Raw genomic sequence first — 25,832 nt, forward strand, 5'->3', positions numbered from 1 at the left:
TTCTTAATAAATTATTACCGAGGGGAAAAAAAATGCAAAGCCTCTTGGGAAGACGACAGCATGAGCTTACTAGAATCGCAGGCCATTAATTCCTTGGGTAAAGCAGCATCCTTCTGTGGTGCTGGATTTAGCTTTGATGACAACATTGACAAAATTTCTGCTTCTGGTTTAATTTGAAGTGTGAAACTGTTAGCAACCCCGCCCAAACATCATTTTCCTCACTTCAGCTATGCGGAAGAGCAGAGGGGTATTACTTTCAGTTTAAAAATAGGAACAGTTTCCCATCAGTTTATTCAATTTTGCCCCCTTTCTGGAACTTACTGCGCTTTTACTTGCCTTGGTGGTTAGGGGCTGTGCTGTAAACCAAAGCAATAAGGACGACTTTAGTTAAAGAAGAGGTTTGGGTTTGTACCTTCTTGCTAAGAAATCTTACGACAACTCCAAGGTAATGTATTTGAGGTCACGAAACACACAGGTGCTCAGTCTTCTCACTACTGCCTTGCTTTGAGGGCAGCCAAGACAGAGGAATGTCATTTTCTTCCGCCACTGCTGGTGAGCTGTGGGCAAGATGCAAGCAGAGAGAGATCACCGCACTCTTCCTTCCCCGCCTCCCTGCTCTTCTTTGCCTGTTGGTTCATAGCAGATTCCTGTTCTGCAGCGCTAAGGATGGTTCTGCTGGTTCCTGCAGTCTGCCTGCAGTCACGGCTGACAGCACAAGGCAGAGGAGAGGGCAGATCTGCACCAGTGCAGCTCAGGCACGGCCTCAGAGCTGTGCCAGCGCACAGTGCAAGCACTCGCAGTGACAAAGGTGCCGCTTAAGAGTTCTGGTCTTTGTGAATATAGCTAATCTTGTTCTTTTTCTTTTTTCCTCTCTTATTTCTTCACACACACGCACCCCCCCAACACCCTCCCTTAGCCAAGTAACATTGTGGTACCCAAAACATCCTGTGGCAATTAGTTCCCCGGTTTCCCTGTGATTAAGTACCTGATTTGATTTCTCCTATTTGAAATCCTCCATTAGTCGTGCTTGCCTCCTTTACACTAACTACAACTTTACTACCTATGTTTTTATAAAATAACCGCCCCTCTGAAGATTCCTTCTTCAGTATTTCCTTCCGCTGAAGCTAGTTCTTACCCTCGCTGCTGATTTTCTCTGCCCCATTTTAACCCCACCTGATCTGTTCTGGCGTGGGGATCAGAGCTGCACAGGTCTGCGGGTTTTAGGGCAAATGTGACACAATTCCCGATTTGTTCCGCGTTCCTCTGCGCTCCTTACAAATTTGCTTTTCCTTTTGTGAACTGCCAGTGGTTTTTAAGCCGACACTTTGCAACACCTGCTCTGCCGGCTGCATTCCTCCCGGCAGGGTAAGCACCAGCCCGGGGTGCCCCCGGCACATGGAGCAGCTCCCCAGCCCCCGCCGCCCGCGCCCCGCTCTGTCCCCTCCGTCCCCGCCGCCCGCACCCCGCGGCAGCACAGCGGCCCGGCAAGGTCCGGCTGCTCAGCAGAACCCGCCCCCGCCCCGCCCCTCCCGAGATCGCCCCGCCCCTCCCGAGATCGCCCCTCCCCTCCCAAGATCGCCCCTCCCCTCCCGAGACCGCCCCTCCCCTCCCGAGATCGCCCCTCCCCTCCCGAGACCGCCCCTCCCCTCCCGAGATCGCCCCGCCCCTCCCGAGATCGCCGCTCCCTGGGATTCGATTTGTGTCACGTGGCCCTGCGGCCCCGCCCCCTTTCCCGCGCGCGGTCCCGGTGCGGCGGGCAGCCATGGCGGGGCGCGGGGCTGCGGAACGCGTGCTCCCCGCTCTGCCCCGCCTGCAGCCGCTTTCCACGGCCCGGCGCCCGCCCGCGCCGTGGTTCAAGGACCTCCAGGCTGCCGCCGGGACGGCTCCGGGCTGGCGGCGGGGCCGCCCCGAGCGGCGACTTTCGGCCCCGGGCCTCAGCCGCCCGGTCGCTCACGGAAGCTACGGGAGATGCTGGTGGCAGCGGAGCTGAAGGGCCGGCGGGGTGAGGGGACCGGCGGGGCGGAGCGGGATGGCTGCGGGACATGGTGGGGGCTGAGGGACATGGCCCGGCTGAGGGGACTTGGGGAGCTGAATGGACGGGGGGAGTGAGGGGGATGGCGGGGCTGAGGGGGGGCTGAGGGCACCGGGGAGCTGAGGGGGGCACCGGGGAGCTGAGGGCACCGGGGAGCTGAGGGCACCGGCGGGGCTGAGGGCACCGGCGAGCTGAGGGGGGCGGCGGGGCTGAGGCGGGGGTGGCCGGGGGCGGCCGTGCCGTGCCGAGGGACCGGGGCGCTGCGCGGACCAGCGCCGCGGCGGGGCTGAGGGCCGGGGGCCGCGGGGGAAGCGGAGGAGCGGGGCGGCGGTTGAGCGCGGCGTTGGTGCCACCTACCGACACGGACGCGTCGCAGCAGCCCGGCCCCGTCAGTGCCGACACCTTCCCCGCCAGGCTGCGGCGGCTGGTCAACAGCCCGCGCTGCCGCTCCGTTCGCTGGGATGCCTCCGGCCGGGGGCTGGTCATCAACCAGCCGCGCTGTGAGTGCGAGCTGCTGGGCGCCGGCATGGGATTTGAAAATCAGCACTCCCCTGAGGGAGAAGGGTTACCTGTCCTTGCCGGTGGCATCTCAGTTCACCTGGTGTAGGGAAGCTGTTGTCGTTTATGCAGGTAGATCTGCTGCCAGTAAGCATGAGTAGCATGGTTCACGTGTATTTCAGGCTGCCTGTAGACTATAGTACAGTCTCCATTGCGTACTACACTAAGAACACCCTTGCCCGATCTCTGTGGAGCTGGCACAGCTCTACCAGGTGAACGTTACTGCTTCCTGCCCGTCGGTAAGGATGCCCATCAGTAGGGGTGCTTAATAAGCTGTCATTAAATGTGTGCGAGACAGTGAGTCATGTGAAGTGATCACTAGAGCATCCTGTTAGTTTTGTGCAAAGGAGGCAAGGCCTGGTAGTAAGATTTTTGTCAGTTGTCTCCTGAAAGAGAATTCACAAGCTACATAGTTTTTAAAACGGATTGCATGAGTAGGTGAGAGCTAATTAGAAAATAATACTGCTGAAAAGCCCTAGAGCATGTTTTCTTTCTTTCTAACGCTCTTTGAGAGGATCTGAGTTTTCCCAAGACAAGTCTGAGCCCTCAGGATTATTCCACAGATTTTGTATCAGCCCGAAAGCTTTGTAGCTGGCGCTGTGTAAGGCAGATGTGAATATCTCGCTTTGCAGTGCTCTTGGGCTGCTCTAACTGTGGGCTGCTGCCAGAAGAGCACTCCTGCTTCCCATTCCTTTGGTGGCGTGTTAACTGTCATCTTCCTTGCAGCTGATACAGCAACGTGTTGGTTCAGCGCAACGATCGGAGAAGACTTTAACAGCCTTTTTGTGGCTGGCTCTTGGACCCGGGTGATGCACCCCATGGGTGCAGAGCTGTAAGGCGCGGTGTAGGAGGAGCGGCAGGACTGTGCGACCAGGAGAAGGGGAGAAGCAGCTGACGGTACTGCTCTCTGCAGCACCGGCTGGCATTTAGAGCAGAGTAGGGTATCACCATGCTCTTGGTTACTGTGTCAGGGTAGGAACTGTCATCTAATTCAAGTGGTGTTTTCCGTGATGTGTGTGGAACTGCACGTGCAATGCCAAGACAACAAAATGAAGCATCGGAGAAGGGATGGAACTTATTTCGGTAGGGAGGCTAGGAAGCATTTAAATTAATGATTTGATGTGAACGTTGTTAAGGCTAAGATGAGTCATTGCAGACTTCAATGACATGTGGTTTGTCTGATGTAATGCAGACCACTGGTAAAGGAAATTATTAGAAAGAGATGTTCATTTTTTGTCCTCTGCAGTTTCAGAGTTTTTGCTCTAGGAGTCTCGTTTTCTAGAAAGACAGAACAAGGAAAACATTGGGGTTTCTATGCGGTCAAGTTCTGACAGGCTGACGATGCACTGTTGCGCTCTGTACTGACTATTTAGGGACACGTCTTTGCTGTAAATGTGAGGTGATTTGATAGATAAGAGATACTTGTGTTTGCAAAGCGTCAGTCTGTTCCCAGTGTCTTGCAGCATGTAACGCTGTGTTAAACATTCAGGAGCAATTCCTGTACGGCAACGGGAGGTGGGTAACTTGGCATCCTGTGGTGTCTTGTTTACGTGTTAGAACTAGATAGTCTTCATGTCCCTATCCAAAGGTAAAATATAAACAAAAGGATTTTCATACCCCTGTTCCTTCTCTGTTTATAAATGGTGAAAGTACTGAACAGGGAATAAACAGTCCTATACGTTAAGTCTTAGCAAATTTTCAGGGTCAGCTGGTATTTATTTAGTGATTCTTAATGGTTAAATGTGAACTTGCAGAATAATGACTGTATGTTACTGATTTCTTGAATTAGCTTTCATCAGAGGAGTGCCAGAGGTAAATGTGAGGCTATTTTTAAAAAAAATCCTTTTGAGTGAGAATTGGAAACTACAGGTCTGAGAAAGCCTGGCTTCTAGATCAACCCTATTGACGTGAACCATCCTGAAACTCGTAATTCTCATGGCTAAATGCAATCCTGCAGGGGAGTCACAAGTGCAGTAGTTCTTAGAGAAATCAATGAGCACAGGCGTTCGGGGTGTTACTGTCAGTGTTTCAAGAAAGCCACCAAAACAGAAATTGGGCTGTCATGGTATAAAAGCAAATACCATTTCATGAAACAGTAACTGTCTGAGAGAGGAAACTGTAAAATAATAGAGAAGAATGAAAGGACTATCTAGGAAATAACAAAATGGCAAAGTCTGGGATATTTTAGTCTGCACTGAACTAGTTGAGCTGACTGCGAAAAAATTGGCTTTGAATTTTTTTTCTTGACCAAATAAATGACTTGTCATAAAGTACTTGCAAAGTCCTTTGGAGGATTTTGACATTGCCCTTCCCTTAGCTGTTTGTGAGCTGTCAGTAGAGGAGTTTGGTAAAATCTTGCTTTATGATGTCCCTTTTTTAAAATGTATTGTCTGATTTAAGACACAGTACTTTCAAAATTGCTTTTGTTTGCTTTAGTAAGTTACTACACTTTCCGATGTATGGCACATTTCTAAATATGGGTAACTCGTTACTGCCAGTTGAAGGAGATTGAATGCTACGCAGACACCTCTGTGTTGGCGCTTCACTCGTGTGCCACACAGCAGTTCCTGCATGCTCGGGTCTAAGAGTACAGTCTCCTTTCTGGGTTAAGTATGCTGGAGCAAAGGCAGTCTTCCCAAATCATGTTGTAGAGCCTTGGCTCCTCATATTGCCTTTCTTTGCCTGTGAAAACTCCTTTCCTTAACACTTGTTTCGCTTTATTTTGTACCCACTGCAGGACTGCTGACTGGAGGACAGTTTCATCAACTTTACGGTCAAGGTGTTTTCTCTCCTTACTCCTACACGGCAACCTCGTGCCGAGCCCCCAGCACTTCACCGGCACAAAGATTAGATCCGACTCCAGTCCCTTCCACTTGGATCCAGCAGGGACCACTTGGGTTGCTGCCAGGGCAAGGGGCTTCCCCAGCTTTTCCAGATAAAGGGGCTGCCTTTCCGGTACTCCAGACGCTTCCAACGGGAGCCATGTACACGCTCCAGCCTGTGGCTTCTCTTCCGCCACTTCAGCAAGGGACTCAAAGCGTTGCCGCATCCATTGCAAATTGTAGCAGCTCTGCATCTTCAGTGCCGTACTCACAAGCCTGCTATCCAACAGGTATGGAAAAAAAGTTCTGCATTTGCTTTTCAAAAATGGATTTTAAAGTGAGACTTTCAAATATTTTTCTACAATACTCTGCCATGTGTGTATCTCAAGTGAGAATTAGAAAGTGTCCAGTCTAGAAGGAAGATGGACCTTTAAAGCAAAAGGAGTTTCTGTTTGGTATTCGTGTCCTTCCTCCAGATTTTGCGTGTCCCCTGGTGATTTTCTGGATAGCCTTTCTGTTGAGGTGAAAGGGCGAGGAGAAAAACATTTGTCCAAAACTAGTCGGTGTGAGGCTAACTTTCATTTTTGTTTTTTCAATTAAGCAAAACTTGTACAATGGTATTAAAGCGCTGAGACCTTGTTAAGAAGTAGTATCCTAGGCCTTGGTCTCATGTTTTTCCAGGTTAAGGTTTTAAACCTTAAAGATCAGTCAAACGTATTGCGCAGAACAGGGGTCCTCAAACTTTCTAAACAGGGGGCCGGTGCGTGGATTAGGTGGCCGGCAGTCAGCTGCGGCTGCTTGGTTTCCCCCCCCAACCCCCGGCAGGGTGGTGGTGGTGTGGGGCTTCTGTAAATACGGGGGGGGCGGATTGAGGACCCCGGGGGGCCATATCCGGCCCACGGGCCGTAGTTTGAGGACACCTGGTGTAGAATATTTCATTCTGCTCATACTATTTTTGTATCTTAATTTTTTTTTCTTGCCTAGCTTCTTTATGTTGTATTTTTTTATGCACTGAAAACTAGAAAGTACAAAAGTCTTGGCTCCTTTCTTTTTTCTAAATTATTTCTGCCACGATTGTCAGTCTCACTTAATCACTTGATTACAAAATAAACCAGTCTCACTGGTTTACCAGACTCAGTATGGGTGGGTGGGTGGGTTGGTTGGTTGGTTTTTGGCAGGGATGATCTTATTCCTGGACGGTTTGGTAACCCAGATCTTAAAATCCTGACTACTTACGACAGTAAACAAGCAGTGCAACAGAAATGAAACACCTTGTTAACATTTTAAAAAAATAGAACTGAAAAAAAAATCAAATGAGAGGAATAGTGTTTGAACCTATCTCATAAAAACATAAAGGTGGCTTAGCCTTTAATGAAAAGATTTAGCTTAACCGAAATTTCTCAAATTCCAGGTTTTATTTCCCCCTCCGTTTCCCCCCACCCTCCACAGTTTGTGGCTATCTACAAACTGGCACATCTACACGAATCCCCGCCAGGACTTGCCTTCACACACCCAGAAGACGGGATCTCATCTCTTTGTGGTATCTCCATCAGGGAGAGGCCAAGTCCTTCACTGGCATTTGATCTGATACGGCTTTCCTAGTAGGTGATCCTGTAGCTTCCTGTTCTCTAATTTACTCGTCTCTGGAAGTAGCTTTTCATTAACCATGACCTCAGCTAGAAGGTCTAAGGATAGTCAGGCACTAAGGACTAATCCTTCATACTGGATCTCTTCCAAAAGAAGGCTGTATTTTAAATAGACCTGAGTTTCTGTTCAACATCATTGTATGACTTGTATTTGTCAGAAGAAATGACCCTTCTAGTGTCCTTTGACAGAGTCACCTCCGGAAGAAGTAGCAGTACAGACACTGGCTGTTAAAATGTCATCTATTATTTCACTTGGGTGGGACTTGCTGCTTTTGAAAAACTCTTTCATTGTCTTTGTTCTGTTTTAAAGGTTATTTGATATATATGAATTCTACTAAAAAATCATCACTGGATTGCTGATTGTGTCCTGTCATCCTGTCATGTCATTACAGTGAAAAATTTTAGTAGTGTTCAGACCTGATCTGTGATGGCAAAAGCAGTCTCTGTAGGTTCTACAAGAAGGGTTTCTGACCTGAAATTCTGTCGGGTTTTTATGCAGATTGATGCAGACTTTGAGTTGTGCCTTTGTGGGACCCTGTCATGACAGGAGAGTCCAGATGTGAGGCTGTGACAGGCAGGGCAGTTTTACAGTATTTGCTGTCATCGGTATTTGAACTCCCACTCCTCCTGGGACTGGGGCATCCCTGGGGGGCACCCCTTGTGTAGGTGTGCCTATGGACAATCACTTGAGGAGGAAAATGGTATTATTGGTTAAGAAGCGGTGAGTTCCTCAAGTTGTGTTGTCCATATGCACATTTACAGCATATGGACCTTTTTCTTTTGCTTAAAAATGTTGTGGTTTATACTGATTTATTTATACTACAACAACAGGAATGCTTGAGTTTCAGAAGGAACTGAAGGCGGGTGGATTTTCTCTCTCATTTTCTATTACGTATGTGGCACGTGAAGAGGGTGGTTCTACTGTACCCCCACAGGTCCTACTAAGACCAGAAGTCTCTGATTTGAATGCTTGGGTATATTTAACACCTGCGGTGCAAAGGGTGTGCAGACAATGCATCTGCAGGCATACACCAGCTCCTGGTAAGTAACCTTCTCTCCAGGATAGACCATGAATAGAAGAAAGGAAGCGTGCCAAGAGTGAGGTGGTTAATGAAAACCAAGACAAAGTAGCAGTTGTTTTTTTTTTCTTCTGGTTAAACTTGCTATTTTAACTGAGAATAACAGACAATCTTTCAAGCTTTTGGATAAATGGATAAACAGAATCAATACACATCCTGTCATGGTAATTTTTTATACAAAAGTTCACTGTATTTTGTTTTTTCCAGAATCCTCCAATGCAGTCATCTTATGAAGCTGAACTGATGCCGTCTGACTGGCTATGTAATACATCTGAAGAAAACAAGAAGGCAGAAGTCAGTCTTGAAGCCATGTTTCAGGTTGCCGCTGAGGTGCATTCATCATGCAAAGCTGAAAAGGTGGGAGTGGCACCTGTAGAGAGCCAGAATTCAATCCTGGAGCTTAATGGAAATCAGGCACTGCCTGTTAATAGTTACGCACCTTCTTCAACTGAGGAAAGCCAGCTGGAACGTCTCACTCCTGTAACTTCAGACACGTCATTTCTGGTGGCAGCAGATGGAGCACTGGATTTGTCTCCATTGCAGCCTTCTGACATTCTTTGTGCTGCCGATACCACTCTGTCTATAGAAACTGCTGCTGCTGCTAAAATACTACAAGAACTTCTGACCACACAGGAAGCAGATGAAGAACGGAGCAAAGAACCACATCACCGCGCAGCTGAGTTCTCCCTCATGATTTTTCAGGAAGAATTGTTCAGTCCAGAGCAGGTAAGGGGTAAAGGGAGGTAAACCAACATCTTTCTTGAGCTAACTATATTTGAAAGTAATGCTAGGGTCTGGACCGATAGCTTTTCAATATTGTTGCCTGCTTAAGAACCGAAGGCTTCTTTAATTAAGCTTTTAATGGACAGTGAAGGGTTTGCTTGGTAAAGCAAGATATAAAAAAGAAGACGGAATGAAAAAGTATCCCATGTTAATGAGCATGACATGTGTCAGCCTGTTGGCCAAGTTAGGGTGTTCATTTGCATGGGAAACATGCGTAGTGCAGGTGTATTCGTGGTGATGAAGTGGATGCTTTTTTAGGTTGTAACATACCATCTTTAATCTCCAACAAAGAAGAGTATTTTGAGAATTGCCACTGGAGGCAGATTTTTGCTTAAATTTAGATAAACGGTTAGATTGTTTCTGGTAAATAGTTGTTAAGTTCTGTTTTCAGTGGAAAGTATAGTTTATTGACATTTGACTGGTATAAAGCATCTTCATTGGCTTATACCTTGTGGTGTACAACAAGTTGTAATTGTACTTCAGTCTACCTGTAGCTGGTCTTCCCGGTATGTAAAGTTGTAAGTCTCATGAGGAGTGAGGGGCATTCTAGATGTTACTCTGTTAAGGCAGCAAATGCATGCTCTGCGCTTTTTTTGGTCTTATTTTGAAAACAAGGTAAGCTCAGGAGATTGACTGCATCTGTTTCTGCTGCATGAGACCTACCTTGCATGTAGGCACTCAAAATCTCATTTTTGTGTATGCATTGAGGCTACTGTTTTATTGCTCTATCGGTAGCTTGACGCCTTCACTGAAGTTTCTAGATCGGAAATCATCAGCTGGTGCAAACCTCCCATTGTTGCTTTCAGACAGTGTTATAAAGATTAGTCATCTTCCTCTTGGGTATCTTTCTAGAAAGGGCTGTGTATTCTGATCAAGCCTCTGCATAGCTCAAGCCTAGACTAGACTGTTCTGCTCCGTACTGTGTAGGGAAGAGCACATCCCTGTGCTAGTGCATAGAGTTGGCAGCACTCCTTAATTGGTGCCCACTCATTATATTAAGCGTTGTCCGCACTTTAAACATTGTCAGTTTCGAGATTTTTTTGAATTGCATTTTTAGAATGATAGGTTGTCCCTTGTTGAAGGCCTTTGGAGTCCGTGACCCGAACCTCCTTGTCAAGAACTGGGGGAATTAAGCGCATGAACCACGTAGTTGTTTGGGAGGGAGGTTTTGTATATTTGTGAGAATCCTGATGTTGGTCCTGGACTGTAACTGGTTAAATAACTGGCCTCATTTTTTGAGCAATTGAAAAGCAATTCAGGGACTGTTCAGCGTTTTGTTTGACAGATTCCCTCTTTCTGTTAGAACTACTCTTTAACTAGTCTCCTCCTCCCAAACTCGGAGAGGGAAGGTTAACTTAACCCCTTGCTTGTCCAGAACCTGGGGTCATGCTATGGTGCAGAACTCTCCAGAGGAGGCTTCTGTGCCTGTACTCCTCACATCAGGCTCCAGCACAGTTTTCTTCCTCATCCCTGAGTCTGGAAGCACTCAGGCTTTCAGCGGCTGTTGGTACCATGTGTTTTAGAGCAAGCTTGTGACAGAATAGTGGGCGTGCGCAGAGACCGCTCTGTTCCTCTCTATACGAGCAGAGGGGGAGCAAATTCCTCCAGTGTTCGTACAAGAGCATCAGAACAGCTCTGCTGGGTCAGATCAAAGGTTTGTCTTGCCCAGCGTCAAGTCTCAAAACAACAGCTGTAATCTGATGTGTAGGGAAGAGCAAGAACAAGGCCCGCAAACAGAACAGGGCATTCCTGCTTATACTTTCCAGCTACTTTCAGCCCGAGGACTTGCGATGATGCTGTGTACTTCATCTTGGGTTTCTGCTCTGTGGACTGAAGTCAGCCCTTGAAACCGTCGGTTTTAGCATACGGGACCTTTTGACCAGGCTGGTACTTTGCTCACGGGCTATTCCTGCACGAAGAGCTTCCTTTTGTGCGTGGCTGTTAGTAGTTTCATGTGATGCTTCCCCATTTCCGTCTCAGAAGGGACATTCAGCTGTCATCCCTGGCTGCTTACTGCATGTCACTTGTGACTTTCCGCATCGCTTATCACAGCCGCCTCAGTAGTCGCCTTTCCTGACTGTACAGCCCTGCTGTAGCTTCCTCTGCGTGGCAGCTGCTCTGCACCTCTGGTTAGCGTTGGAATTGTTCTCAACTTTTTCTAGTACATCCTCTTCTGAAATGAAGAGAACATTTTTACAGTGACACAAAGATGTTTGCTGTTTTGTTTTCTGTTTCGTTCAGGTATTTCCCAGCATTTAATTACTCTTGTGACCAGCACTGAGCCTTGAACTCTCTTCCTCATAGAAGTAACAGTTTAGTAGAAACCTGCTTTATTCTGCTTTCCCGATTTCCTAAAAGACAGCAAATTAAAGAGCAGTTCTTTACATGAAAAGAGTTAGTACGTTCAACAGTTCAGATCCAGTGTTGCCCTCTCAGCCTCAGTGAATTTCTGTCCTAGACTTTTACAGGCTTTGGCCTTTAATGGGCACCTCTTTGTGTATTCTAGTTTTCTGATCTCATATTTTGCTTAATATGATAATTTGCAAGAGGTTGTTTCAATTTAGCAACCTTAATTCTGAGTTAAAAACGCTTACTATGTCAACTGTCTAGGCAGTGTTCAACACCTGTTGGATGCCCTTTTGGAGAAGAATAGCTTTTATTTTGTTTTATTGGTTTTACATTAGTTTTATTACAAGATAACATTGAGTGATCTTTGGTCTTATTTCTTTTGTTGTTGTGTTGTGTGTTTTTTTAAGGAGAATACTAGTGTTAAAAGTGAATCCAGGACAGCGGAGACAGAAGAGAGGCAATTCACTTCAGGAGCTGAGCCTGTGAATGAATCTGTAGGACAGACAGATTCATCTGTAAAATCTTTCTCCAGGAAAAGACGCGGTTCAGACACAGGCAACTCTCTCGGTAAGAAAGATTCTACATTTTCTCAGAGATTACGGCGACAGCTACTCTGAAACTAACTATTACAGAAAGGGGAGAGTAGAAGAATTTAGTTGTTGTCTGCCGTGTAAGTACCTCATTGTTCCTTCAGTTAAAATATTAAACTTGTACAACCTCTAGCGAGAACGGCTCCCACCAGGGCAGTGTGCCCCCTGGGCTTTGCCAGGGATGTGCAAGAAGAGTTCGTTGCATGTGACAAACTGACAGGGGGCAGGAGGCGATGAAGAGGTCCGCCAGGCAGCTCGCTTTCCAAATGCAGACGTTCATCTCCCCCCCGAGCTCTCCCCATGGCCAACCCCACGGATCCCACACAATTCAGCCACCCGCCCCATCTCCCTGAGGGGAGCAGGTTTGCAGGCACTTGCCTGACCTGCAGCTGCTCCATCTGCCTCTCCAAGGCCGCCACTTTCATCTCCCAGCTCTTCCTCAGCTGCTCCTCTTGCCGCAGCACCTCTGACTTCTCAGACAGCTCGTTCATCAGCTTGCCGCACCACTCCTGTAACCTGGCCACCTCAGCGTTTTGCCTGCACCAACAGAAGCAGCGTTATTCCAGCCCGCAGGCCAGTCAAGCATCCCTGGCGTTACCCAGGGGGAACACAACCTCCTGTGGGTCTGATAACAGGGCTTGAAACATCTCAACGGTTGTGTTGGCCTGCTCCTCGGACACGCCTGGTCCTTCAGGGATGGGGTGGAAGGAGCCGATATGCGACGAGCGAGGGGAAGCAAGCAGCCGACTCAATATGAGTGATAAAGCAAGCTTCGATTTATTATGGCGCGATTATGTCTTATATACAGTTCCAGTTAATTATGCCTACAAATCATCTGCTGATTGGCTAAGCTCTAAAGGGTTACACTTTCATCCGTCCTCCTATTTGCGGTTTCTGCGGATAGCTAACTACATATATTTTTTTTTCCTCTCTTGTCTACGCGAATTCCTCAAAGTTATTTACAACATTAGGCACAAGGTCAGCATGACCTTATCTCTCTTCCCTTATTAGCAAGCCTGGTAATTTTCCATTTTTAGCAAGCCTGGTAATTTTCCATTTTTAGCAAGCCTGGTAATTTTCCATTTTTAGCAAGCCTGGTAATTTTCCATTTTTAGCAAGCCTGGTAATTTTCCATTTTTAGCAAGCCTGGTAATTTCTCGCTGCGACCTAGCTTGGTTCACTCCAGACTTATGTCAAAAGCTGTATCACACAGTCCTTCTATGGAACCGTGGCCGTTCTCTTTCATCCATTCTGCAACACCGATACATCAATTTCAAAAGCTCAGTTTCCATCACAGGAGACATTTCTTTCTCATGAAGTAGAAGACGCAAGGATCTGTGTTCCCAGACACAGGAGAAAGCACTCTAAGCAGCTGGAGTCTGCTTGGTAATTAATTGACTGCGGCGAATGAAGAGACGGGACGCAGCTTGATGCAAGCAATTTGTCCGTTTATTAGTGATTTTCTTACAATTATATATGTTTCTACCTTCTACATATTACACACTGATTGGTTAAATCTTAAGCGTAAAATCATAGATGTGTTAGGAGTCAGGACGGAAAGTCACCCTAAGCTACACGGACCTCCTTTTATATGAGAAGGAATGACAGGCCATGCTCGATCACCACAAGTAAAAAATACTCCAGCAGGTAGTGAGAGCGGAGCATTGCTAGATTTAGAAAAGTTGTTAGCAGTGTAATTACACCAGATACTTGCATTTCTAAAAACAGGATGAATAGGGGAAACGTCCCATGCCCTAGATTGATTCTTTTCCATGTAGTTAAATTTTATGCAAAAATCCATTTTTACTGAACCAAGGAGTTCAATTTCTTGTGGTTCCAAAGTGGCCAGTGGGAGATGGGGTATCCATACATCCTAATTGTCTGTCACATTTTTTGATACGTTTTTGGGTGGAAAAAGACTTTGAAGGTCCCTAATACAGGCCATTCATCTAATGGTAAGCCCACAAGACAGGTGGAAAAAGGCTGATCCGGAGAGGCCATAGCAAGACACAGAGTATCCTGTCCAGTCAAGTTCGCCAACGTGACCCAAACATTTACCTTTGGTAGAAAAGGGGGATAAGAGCTACCTTCAATAGGCCAAGGTCCAGATGTGAACATCATTATCCATATTACTGACAATGCTTGTTTCTCCTTTTCTTTTTCCATCGTCTTTTTACAACCATCCATTTTTCTGGTCGTACTGTCCACGACCAAGGCACTGCAATTGATTGTCCACACTCTAATCCTACAATAATGTTCTTGTTAATAATATAAATTCTGCTTGCTAATGCAATATATTGAAACAACAACCGTGCAATAGCCCGTACTTCTAGGCTTTCAATCAATGATAAAAAATTTGCAAAAACTAAGTTTGGCAAAATCTCAGAACCTAACCCTATAACTCCCTCCAATTCCAAAAGAGGTTTTCCCATAAAACATTCAGCCCACTGTATCTGATTAAACCTTAATATTTGATTATTACACTCAGAACACATCCAATGACCCCATCTGTCCCTTAGTCTTACAACTCGCCAGCGATCGTGATCACAGAGTTCACAATGAATCTTGATCCACGGTCGACAGAATGGTCCGTGTTCATAGCAACATAACTGTAGAAATCGAGACGCTGTCCAATCTGGCTCATGACAGTGTCGTTGAAAGTCGATGTAAGGGAAGATAATATCTGCTAGTGGTGCCGTCAGCGCGTTGGGGATCTGGTCTGGTCCAAACGTATTACCTTTGTTAAGTGGTTTAATCCAGGGCGATATTGTCCGTTCCAAGCGCTGTAAAAAGCGAAATCTAGATGCTATATCCTGAATTTGTTTACCTGACATTAATGCAAAACAGAAATCCTCACGCAGTTTTTATTTCATTCTGTAGGGTCGGTGTCGGTATCAGTTGTCTGCGGTAAAGGTTCACGGAAAGGTCGTACATTCTTTGCTGGGATCCATCTGGGTCCTTTTTCTGTGGAGACGCAAGCATAACCTTTTCCCCATGTAACAAGAGGATGTGGTCCCATAATTTTACCTGTTTCTGGATCTCGGACCAATACTGGGGCTTTAACCCGTGCCTCGAAGGAGGTATTTGCAGTGAAATGTCAAACTATCGGTGGGTTGTTATCTATTAAAGAACAATTTAAAAAATTAAAAACATACAATGCTTTCTGTAACCGTTCCTCCCGAATAGCCATTCCCATTCCCCCTTTTTGTTGTTGCAATAGACGTTTTAGAGACTGATGAGACCGTTCAATGAGAGATTGACCAGTGGGGGAATGAGGAATGCCAGTAATATGAGTTATACCCCATAGGGCAAAAAAGGTTTTTATAGTTGTTGAAACATAAGCTGGACCATTATCTGTCTTTATCTTTGAGGGAATACCCAAAGTAGCAAAAGCACGCATTAGATGTCTACGAACATCTCGTGCCTTTTCTCCTGTGTGACAAGAGGCAAACAAGGCACCTGAAAATGTATCAATGGAAGAGTGGATATATTTAAGGTTACCAAATTCAGAATCATGTGTGACATCTGTTTGCCATAACTGTAGGCTTTGTAATCCTCTAGGGTTAACTCCTGCAGCAACTGATGGGAAAGAATGTTTTTGACAATCAGGACAGACAGCAATAATATTTGACGCTTGTTGAGAAGGAAGGTCAAACTGTCGTTTAAGAGCTCCAGCATTTCGATGGAAAAAAGAGTGACTTAGTTTAGCTTGTGCAATGCGGTCTGGCAGTACTTGAACTGGTAACGTCAATAGATCAGCTCGTCGATTGCCTTCTGCAAGAAAACCAGGTAGTGAGGTGTGAGATCGATCTAATATGCATAACAAAATAAGGCACAGATCGAGAGTCCAAAAGGAAAGCAAGTTCCTGTAACAGGGTAAAGAGTTGTGAATGTGAAACACTCCACAGCACAGAAGCTTCGGCTCGTGTAACAATACCTGCAACATAAGCGGAATCAGTAACAAGGTTGAGTGGTACGTTCCATCTTCGGAAAACACGAACAACTGCATTCAGTTCTACTATTTGAGGTGAACCGGAGACTGTCTCTATGTCCGAGTCCCATCGTCTCCGTTGATCATCCCACCATAGGAGAACAGATTTATGTGATTTGCCTGATCCATCTGTAAACACAGTAAGTGCCTGTAAGGGTTGTTCACTTCTTTTGGGTTTTAACATCAGACGAAAGTCAATGTTAAACAGTTTGTGTGAAGGTGGATGGGAAGTTATTTCACCTGTATAGTCAGCAAGTGCCATAACAAAGGTGTCTGATTGCCGATAAAGCCATTGTAAGTATACTGTTGTTATTGGTAGGCCAATACAGACAAAATCCTTCCCTGATAAGGTTAACCGGCGTGATCTAGCTTTAACAATCAGAGAGGCAAACATTTCATGTTGTGTCAAAATAGTTTTTGTAGGCTGGTTAGGTAAAAAGACCCATTCAATAATTAACAGGGGGTCTGAGTTCTGAAGGTCCCATTGAAATATCAGGGCATGAGGCTGTCGAGCAGGGTTTAAAATAATCAAGTAAAAAGGTAGTTCAGGAGCCCATCGGTGGGCCTGTCGAGAAGCGATAGCTGAGGCAACCTTTTGTAAAGATGTATCTGCTTCAGGGTTAAGATTACGTGGAGAGCAAAGATTAGTGTCCCCTTTTAGTAGTTCAAACAGAGGACCCAAGTCTGTATTAGAAATTCCCAATAGTGGTCGAACCCAATTTATTGTTCCCAGTAATTTTTGTGCATCATGCAGGTTTCTTACATTGGTATTGATCTGCAATGGTTGAGGAATAATAGTTTGTGCTCTTATTCGCCAGCCCAGATATTTCCAAGGGGGAAACTGTTGGACCTTTTCTGGTGCTATAGAGAGACCTGCCGAACTCACGGCATCTGTGACAAGGGCTACAGCTTTCTCCATGACTTCGTGATGTTGTGCTGCCACTAAAAGGTCATCCATATAATGATACAATAACACAGTAGGCATAGCATTTCGGACAGGACTGAGTATTTTTGCAACGTACCATTGACACATTGTAGGGCTATTTTTCATACCTTGTGGCAGTCCAACCCACTGATACCTCTGCAGCGGAGCTTGCATGTTGATGCTTGGAATTGAAAAGGCAAATTTCGGGGCATCATCTGGATGTAACGGGATACTGAAAAAACAATCTTTAAGATCTATGACAGTTAGATGCCAGTGTCGAGGGATCATAGTCGGGGACGGGAGCCCGGGTTGGAGGGCTCCCATATCTTCCATAGCATCATTAATTTTTCTGAGATCATGGAGCAAGCGCCACTTGCCAGTTTGTTTTTTAATAACAAAACCTGGTGAATTCCATGGGCTAGTAGAAGGTACAATGTGTCCCTTGGACAGTTGTTCTGAGACTAAGTTTTGAAGTGCACGAAGTTTTTCCAAAGGAAGGGGCCATTGATCCACCCAAATAGGAACATCAGTCTTCCAGGTTATTTTTAGGGTGTTGTGCACTTCAATGGCCCTATCTAAAAATGTGTACGGATAGACATTCCCCATTGTGACAATACATCACGTCCCCACAAAACCATAGGGACAGGCAGCACAAAAGGTTTAACAGAAGCCACATGTCCCTCTGGTCCTTGAATTCGAATTAGTTCCAAACTCTGACGACTGTTACCGGCCCCCCCTATCCCAGCCAGTGCCTGAGAGACATTAGTCAGTGGCCATTGCGGAGGCCATTTGGCTTGAGAAATTACTGTGACATCAGCTCCAGTGTCAGTGATCCCATTTAGTGCTATTTGTTGGTCACTGTAAACAAGGGTACACTGATACATAGGTCGCTGTGGAGAAATGGATTGTACCCACAAAATGTGAGGGAACCCTGTAGATCCAAAACCTCCTCTCCTCTGCGGAGGGTGATCCGTGATAAGAGAGCTTACCCTTGCCGGAAACAGAATCAATTGCGCTATTCGACTACCCTGAGGTATCGTACAAGGTGGGAACGGAGTCCATGCCATGATTTTGATTTCGTCCACACTGTCAGAGTCAATAACACCTGGTAAAACAAAGAGACCAGACAATGTTGTGGAAGATCTACCAATTAACAGAGCTTGTGTATCGGGGGGTAATGGTCCTTTGACATTTGTTGATAATAAATGAACCGAGGAATCGAGCAGTGTTACTGTGTGTGAGGTTGCCAGGTCCAATCCGGCGCTGCCTGAGGTTGCTGGACAGAGACTTGAGGTGTCGGTGCTTCTCTCCGAGCTTGTTGAAATGTCAGCTGTGGCACTTGTGTCTGCACGCGTCGCTGCCCCGCGCTGGGTGGTCAGTTTCCCTGTATCGGTTGTCCCTGGAAGTCATACTTAGATCGATCTGACGCCCTTTCCGACATGTCGGACAAACTCCAGGACCAGGAGGTTGTTGTCTATTCCCCGCAGCCCGAGCAAGACAATTTCTCTTTAAATGGCCAGGCTTACCACAACCATAGCAATTCCCCACAGCATGCATCGCTGCAAAAGCAGCAGCCATAGCTTCAAACTTGTGGTCAACCGTACCGATTCGGTTACATGCTTCCACCATTTCCACCAGAGTGGGGTTCGGGTTGGGAAGAGACTTCAGTAGCCTTTTACAATCGGCATTAGCATTTTCAACAGCTAGTTTTGTTAGCAATATATCCCGAGCTTCCGCATTATCTACTTGACGTTCCAAAGCCTGTTTTAGTCTATCAATAAACTGCATATAAGGTTCTCGAGACTCCTGAGTGATGTTAGTCAAAGCTTTTTGCGGCTTTTGTACGTCAGGAACCTGGAAAAAAGCCTTTTTCGCCTCTTCTCTAATTGCCTCGAGCGCCGCACGGGGGCAGTGTTGAGCCCGCGCTACCGGATCAGCACGTGCCCCGGTGCCCGTACGATGCTCTATTGTCAGTGCAGCTAATGCAGCACCATTATGATTAACATACGTGAGCAGGAGTGCTGGCAGTCCCCCTCTCCAGTGCGACTCCCATAACGTGTACTGAGTCGGGGTTAGTAGCAATCGTGCTAAAGATTTCAAATCATGAGGAGTCATGACATAAGTATCAAACACAGAAGATAACAGGCTTATAAAATAGGGAGAAGAAATACCATGTTCCGTAACCGTGTGGCGCAGTTCTTTAACAACCGAAAAAGAAAGAGCCTCCCATCGTGCTCCCCCTGCCCGACCCTGAGAATACAAGACCGGAGCAACTATAGTTTTAGCCATTTCTAAATCCCCCTTCTTTAAGGCTTGTTTCTTTATTTTTGCCCACACATCACGCAGATCAGGAGGGTATAAATCAGGTTCTTGTTCAGGCTCTACGGGTCCTGGGTCAAAGGGGTCGTCTTCTGGCGGATACCCCACTGCATTGACACCCAGGGGTTTAGAGCACTGTGATTTAGACGCTGATAAGGACAGGGCTATAGGAGCTTGCGACTCCTCCTCCTCTCCTTCCTCTGCCTTTTCTTTCTGTGCTTTCAGAGTCTCAAAAATAACTCTCCATGAAGAGAGCAGACGGTGGGACTCAGTATTGCCTTTTGTCGCAGAATCCCACAATTTCACCCCTGTATCGTCCCAAAGTTCCTGCATGAAAATTGTAGTTGCAGTCACTGCAGGCATATTTACTTGCACCCACTTAAGCATTGCTTTAAGGTCATGCCCAGAAATACTTTTCTTATGTTTGTTAAGGAGACCTTTTGTAAGCACATATAGGTCTCTTTCTGGGGATGAAGCCTGATTCCCCATTACGGATTTCCCACAGCTCACCTCTCAACTCCGGAGGGATTTATGGCCATCCGGCTCCCGCTTCCTTTCAGCGGATCATTCAAAGTTCTGTGGGATTCGCTGCATGTCGCTCAGTTAGGCGATTCGAGAGCCCTCCACGTCAGATCCTTCACCGGATCACGTCGGGGTCACCAATTTGCGGCGAATGAAGAGACGGGACGCAGCTTGATGCAAGCAAGTTGTCCATTTATTAGTGATTTTCTTACAATTATATACGTTTCTATCTTCTACATACTACACACTGACTGGTTAAATCTTAAGCGTAAAAAACACTGATTGGTTGACATTTAAGGCACACCGTTAGAACAATAGGTACTTACTAGTTTATCTTGACCCAGCAATAATTTTTATTCCAAGGTTAGGGAGTTTCTTTCTACGTGGCTTTCTTAATTACATATCGGCACCATCCGTTCCCTTATCTGGCTACTTGTTTCTCTGTCCGTCTGGTTGCCTCCTCAACTGTGACGGCTCAGGGGTCTGCAGTTAGCTTGTTCCTTGGTTCCCAGGGCTTGTGCCCTACAAGTTCTAACAAGTCTCTATTCATCAGGCTATCAGTACTTGGACTCTTGTCCTTGAGGCCTTGTCCTACAATTGACCACTGTTAATCACCAGGCAGTGGGGGTGGGGGTGGGTGGTGGGCTCTCAGCTTGCCATTCCCTCAGCCAGAATTCAGCAGGACCCCTTTTTCTTGCCTGATCAGAGACAGGTCACGCACATACCCCAGAGCCCAAGTGTGATTTGCACATCCCTTCTCCATCGTGACCCCCAAAGCTGCAGTGCTGGGGGGACAGGACACGTGTCTACCCAGTCCTGCCTGCGTGGAATCTCTGGTGTGTCTAATATAGAGGCTGAGCACACGCAGACTTCTCTGGGAACAAAATGGAGGCGGGTCTGGCCTTCATCCCCCTTCCTGGCCTTGGTTCTTCACACACCCCAGAGGTACTCTGGGGGCCTTTTCCCCCCACCAGCTCCTCAAATCCCACTGATGTCAGCGCCGGGCTCAGCAGCTTTATTGTGAGGAGGCAGGCACCAAGCTGTGATGTGGTCTCTGCCATTTCCCAATAAACCAACTTGAAAATTTCATTTAAAAAGAAGAAAACCCAGGCGAAAAAAGGGTGGGTTTGTGTGGAGTTTCAACAGGAAAGCCACAAGAAGGGGAGAGAGAAGGCTGAAGAGCCTGGCAGTGCCCAAGGACCACCACCACGCAGCACCCGCAGGGACAGAATTTCAGGGGTGCGCTGAGGCTTAAGAGAGCAGGAGCAGCCTGCGCTGGGCTGGCGAGGCTGTGCTGCTCTGCCCTGTCCCCACGCTCAGCCTGACCCCATGGCAGGGGACCTCGGGGTGCACCGCCAGTGTGAGAACACTCGTGGCTGGAAGGGAAGGCTTCTCTCCTTTGCATATCTTGGAGAAAAAACAGAGGGGGTGGCTGTTTGCAGCACAGCAAGCAAGGCGGGGAGTAAAGGATCTGCTCCCAGCCACAGCAGGGTCCTTCTTCAGTGACTCCAAACACCTGGCTGGCTTGCAAACTTAATAAAAAATTAGTAAATAATAACCCGGAAAATGAAGCAAGAATAAGCTCTTTTCACTACATCATTGTAAGTGCGTCAACACCCAGAAATACACAAAAGGATACGTGCCAAGAGCCACCCATCAAAGAGAGGCTTCCTTCCATGCTGGGTCTCACTTTCACACTTCTTGCACTCCAACAAACAAAAAAACCCAAAACAAACCAAAAAAAGTAAAAAAAGAAAGAAAAAAAAATTTCACCAGTTGATGTACAAACAGAGTCTTCCCTTTTCACAGATTTGTGGGTTCTGCCTGCCCCGATGTGGTCGGTGCGGTGCCCTTGGGAACAAACGGTAGCTGTACAAAACAGTATGACGATTTTCTTACAAACATACGCCTGCAGTGTTTACTGGTTGGGTTTTTGTGTCTGGGGTTTTTTTTAAGTTTCAAAACTAGGTTTTAGGTCACGAATGGCTTGCAACTTTTTTCTACAGTAAATCAGGCATATATTTTTAGTTTTCGTTTTAGGAATGTGTAAGGCATTTTGGTAAGGTGACAGTAAGGTCTAGGTCACAGACTGGTCAGACTGAAGTCCCTTCCTTCACGCTGTCCTCTTCCCCCTGGAGAAGGAAAAGAGAGGTGGGTTACTCAACTGGGTCTCAACCTTATTCTCGTGGCAGCTCAAGCATCAAAGCGTTTCACAGATGGGCCAGGTCCTGCCTTTTGAGAAGGGAGAACCATGGCCACCATCTCCTGTGCTCCCAGAGCTTCCCAAAAGCCACCCAGATGGTTTCTGGCAGCAAGTGCCACCTTGTCTCCGGTTTTCAACCACCGCCTGACACGCGCTTCCCCCTGCCCTCCACCAGCACCAAGGGGAGGGATGGCTGCGGCCACCACAAGTACCGTTTCCTGAAGCTGTTCTTTACACTTCTTCAGTCTCCCTTTGGCCAGTTGGTCCTGGGTAACCTTCAGTCGCTCCTGTAGTTTGCTTGCTGCCTGGCCCCGGTTCTTTTTTTTTTTCCTAGTTTTTCCTACATGGGAGTCAAAAGAAGGCGTCTGCCTGAGTCTCCCTTGGCCATCTGGCGACTCCCCCCTCCAAAACATCTGGGGTCACCTCAGGTCTCCACTGAGCTGCCTCGGTGGCCACAAGCCAGCGATGCGCCACTGCTCCAGCGGCGTGCTCAGAGGCTCTACCTGGGAGGTGTCCTTTAAACACCCCTAAACCCCCAAATCCAGCCACACCCCGGTGACAATAACAAAGCCACAAGCTCTACCTCCTGCACCAAGGGCTTCAGAGTCGAGAGGGAGCACCCACGTCCTCGTGAGCACCCGCTGGCAGGGGCCACTGGGTTTCCTCTCTCACCTGAGGCTACCACCCAGCACGGTGCACCGCCTAGGCTTCCCCCCCCACCCTCACACCCGGCGGGAGCAGGTTTGCAGGCGCTTGCCTGACCTGCAGCTGCTCCATCTGCCTCTCCAAGGCCGCCACTTTCATCTTCCGGCTCTTCCTCAGCTGCTCCTCTTGCCGCAGCACCTCTGACTTCTCAGACAGCTCGTTCATCAGCTTGCCGCACCACTCCTGTAACCTGGCCACCTCAGCGTTTTGCCTGCACCAACAGAAGCAGCGTTATGCCAGCCCACAGGCCAGTCAAGCATCCCTGGCGTTACCCAGGGGGAACACAACCTCCTGTGGGTCTGATAACAGGGCTTGAAACATCTCAACGGTTGTGTTGGCCTGCTCCTCGGACACGCCTGGTCCTTCAGGGATGGGGTGGAAGGAGCTGATACATCAATTTCAAAAGCTCCTTTTCCATCACAGGAGACATTTCTTTCTCATGAAGTAGAAGACGCAAGGATCTGTGTTCCCAGACACAGGAGAAAGCACTCTAAGCAGCTGGAGTCTGCTCGGTAATTAATTGACCACTGTTAATCACCAGCCATTTCAGACTTTCTACAAAAAGGAGCGCCAAATTCTTCTCCCTAGCTCCTGGTTGTTCTGTATGCACCAGGCAGGTCTCGGTTCTCTGCAGCACCGCTCCCATCAAAGAGCCAGCGACATTTCTTCTGAAGTTGGTGAGCACAAGCTCTCCCAAGTGTGGAGAAATGCTGCAGCGCCTTCTGGTCCCCTCTGCCCCCTCCGCTAGCATCAGCACAGGTGACTCCAAAGCAGAGAGGGCTTCCCCTGCCCTTCCACTTGGGAAAAGCATCCTTGTTTCCCCTGCCAGGCCCACAGAAGCCATTTGGCAATCTCTTCCTCACTCCCTCCTCTACCTCCAGCTAGCTGGGGCGTCTGTAGAAGCACCCTCCAGAAAGGGGGTGGCCAAGCCTGATGGACAGCCCCCCCCAGGGCTTGCCAGAGGGCAGCCCCAGGCTCTGCCCCCCACCCCCACCCCTAGTCTTACTTGCTCTCCATCTGACTTCTGATCTGGCAGAAGGCATCGCTCAGGATGGAGTTCTCCTGCTGCAGGCGAGCCAGCTGCGTGTCGGGGCCATTCTCCAGCTGCTCCTGCAGGGTGCGGATCTAGGGAGAGACCAACAGGGGTTAATGCCGCCGCTGCCAGCCCCTCAGCTCTCCCCTGAGGAGCCCACTCCATGGGCAAGAGGGACGGGCAAGGAAGCCACAGCGAGCTGTCTGCTGATGCTGACAGCCCCTGCGGCTGCTGCATCCCGTGAGGATGCTCCCACATCCCTCTTCTAGCGTGAGCACCACGGCTCAGGAGCACTGCAGGGCTCTCGCCCCTCCCCGAGGCTCTGGCCCCCTCGTCCACCTCGGTCTTCTCCAAAAGACCAGGCAGCTGCCACCGAGGGCCAGCCGGCAGCCAGCGGAGGAAGCTGCAGAGCACCGCGTGGGGCTCACCTTGCCCTGCAGCTGCTGCGTTTCGCTGACATGGTCCTGGTAGCTGGCCTGCACGCGTGCCTGCACCGCTGCCATCTCCTGCTCGCGGGCCAGCAGCTGCTCCTTCAGCTTGCCCTCCACGGCCGTCGCCTTGGCCCGCTCGGCCGCCAGCTCCTTCGAGGAGAGAAGCCACCCGGTCAGTTTCAGCGCAGGAACTCCCCTGCTTTAAGGGGACTCGAAACAAGTGGCCTCCTGGCTCAGAAGACTTTAAGAAGTGTAACCCTTTCGGCGCTGCCCCCAGGCCCAGCTACACCCTTCCGCACTTCCATTTCCTCCTGCATTAAGCTTTGGGCTCAGTGGCCACTGGATGCCACTGTTGTTCCACACTGGGCCAGCTAGGAGACAGGCGTGACAGCCTGGAATTTTATTGCCCTCCCCGGCCCCAGGATCAATATCATCACATCAAGTCTGGGGCAAAGCAGGAAAACAAAAAAAATGAAAACACCCCCACAAACCAAACACACCCCCCCTCCGCCCCCTGCCAAGGCAGGGGTGCTCTCTTGGCCGGCTGGGTGATGCCGTGCCGCTGCCCTGGGCTGCCTGCACAGGCCGGGGCTTAGCACAGCACTCAGTGCACAGGGTGGCTTCGCCCTCTCCTCTCCTGCCTGCAGGCAGATGGACCTGCTGCAGCAGGGTCCTGGCGGCTGCGGGGCAGGAGGTGCTGAGCACGACGCGCCGGGGGTCCCTTCTGACTTCAACACCCAACGAGAGGTGGAGGCAAGGGGCTGAGTCAGGCAAGGGGGCTGTAAATAGCACCAGGCTCCTTAAAAAGGGACTGATCAACACCTTCTCAGCTCAGGGGCTCTGCCAAGAGATGAGAAGGGCTTTACTGTCCTCCGGAAAGCAGCAGAAAGCTGCAGTCTCTTACGGGCACGGCTTTAGCCCCCTCCAGCTGCGGCTGCCCAACAGGGCACGTGCCTCCCCGGGCTGGATCAGGCCCAGGAGAGGAGCTCAGGTGGGCATCTCCTCCCCTTTTGGGGGAGAAAACAGCAAATGGATGAAGGGCCCAGAGAACCCCTGGGCTTCACCTCCAAGGGCGGGTAAGACGCGGGGAGGGGGAGGCACACGGCGAGCCGTGAGGCGCAGAGCCCGTGCCAGGGGTGCCGGGAGGGCTGCGCGGCACTTACCTGACTCAGCTCCTCCACCTTGTTTCTGGCAGCGGCTGCAGCCTCCTGCTTGGTGGCGAGCTGCTTCTCCTTCTCCTCCAGCTGGCGTTTCAGGACAGTGACAGGGTCACCCTTCTGCTTGGCCTGCCGGCGCAGGGTGGCACATCAGCGGGGACCACCACCTCCGCATCCAACCCCTCCACCCCACACGCACAGGGTCCTGCCCTCTGCCCCAGGGAAAATTCAGCTCCTGTCTCTAAGGCTGCCCCTCGGGGGACAGCCTGCCCGAAAACGGGCTGCCTTCACCCCTCCGCACCCCCGGAGGCTTGGCCCAGCCCTGGTGGACACGGCGCTGCTGGCAGCCCTACCGCGTGCCAGGTGTCCTGGACGATGCCCGCTTTCTCCGTCAGGATCTCGATGAGCCGCTGGGCCTCCCCCTCGCCGAACACCGTGCTGCTGACTGTGGACACGAGCGTCTTGTAGGGCAGGTAGAGGGGCCCATCCGAGTCCGCAGGTGCTGGGGAGGAGAGAGGAGGTGTTGGGAGCGCTCGAGCCAACGGCAGGGCTGAGTAGCATCGCCTCAGTTGACTTCAACCCCATAACTGCCATTTCACGCCAGCAACCGCCCAGATGTCCACAGCCAAGTTTGATACCTCTCTAACTGAAAGCAACGTGACGAGCGCTGGGGACGGCGCCCACCAC

At 48.9% G+C, this 25,832-nt stretch overlaps 2 protein-coding genes across 2 annotated transcripts; one reads left to right on the plus strand and one right to left on the minus strand.

Moving 5' to 3' along the window:
- Positions 1-5,587: 5,587 nt before the first annotated feature.
- On the plus strand, positions 5,588-12,570 carry LOC129734597 (heat shock factor protein 5-like). Its single transcript, XM_055698237.1, has 3 exons — positions 5,588-5,702; positions 8,345-8,863; positions 11,677-12,570. Exons 2-3 carry the CDS (start codon positions 8,354-8,356, stop codon positions 11,884-11,886), a joined length of 720 nt encoding a protein of 239 aa, XP_055554212.1. The 5' UTR covers positions 5,588-5,702; positions 8,345-8,353; the 3' UTR covers positions 11,887-12,570.
- A 9,191-nt stretch (positions 12,571-21,761) lies between these two features.
- On the minus strand, positions 21,762-25,720 carry LOC129734541 (ribosome-binding protein 1-like; the record flags this gene model as incomplete). The annotated part of the gene is made up of 6 exons (XM_055698155.1): positions 21,762-22,159; positions 22,582-22,735; positions 23,531-23,649; positions 23,986-24,138; positions 25,152-25,274; positions 25,499-25,720. Coding segments are annotated over 6 exons (834 nt in total), but the record flags the coding sequence as incomplete, so codon positions are not given.
- Positions 25,721-25,832: the final 112 nt, after the last annotated feature.

The sequence above is a fragment of the Falco cherrug genome, chromosome W, assembly GCF_023634085.1.
Source record: "Falco cherrug isolate bFalChe1 chromosome W, bFalChe1.pri, whole genome shotgun sequence".
Lineage (NCBI taxonomy): Eukaryota > Metazoa > Chordata > Aves > Falconiformes > Falconidae > Falco > Falco cherrug.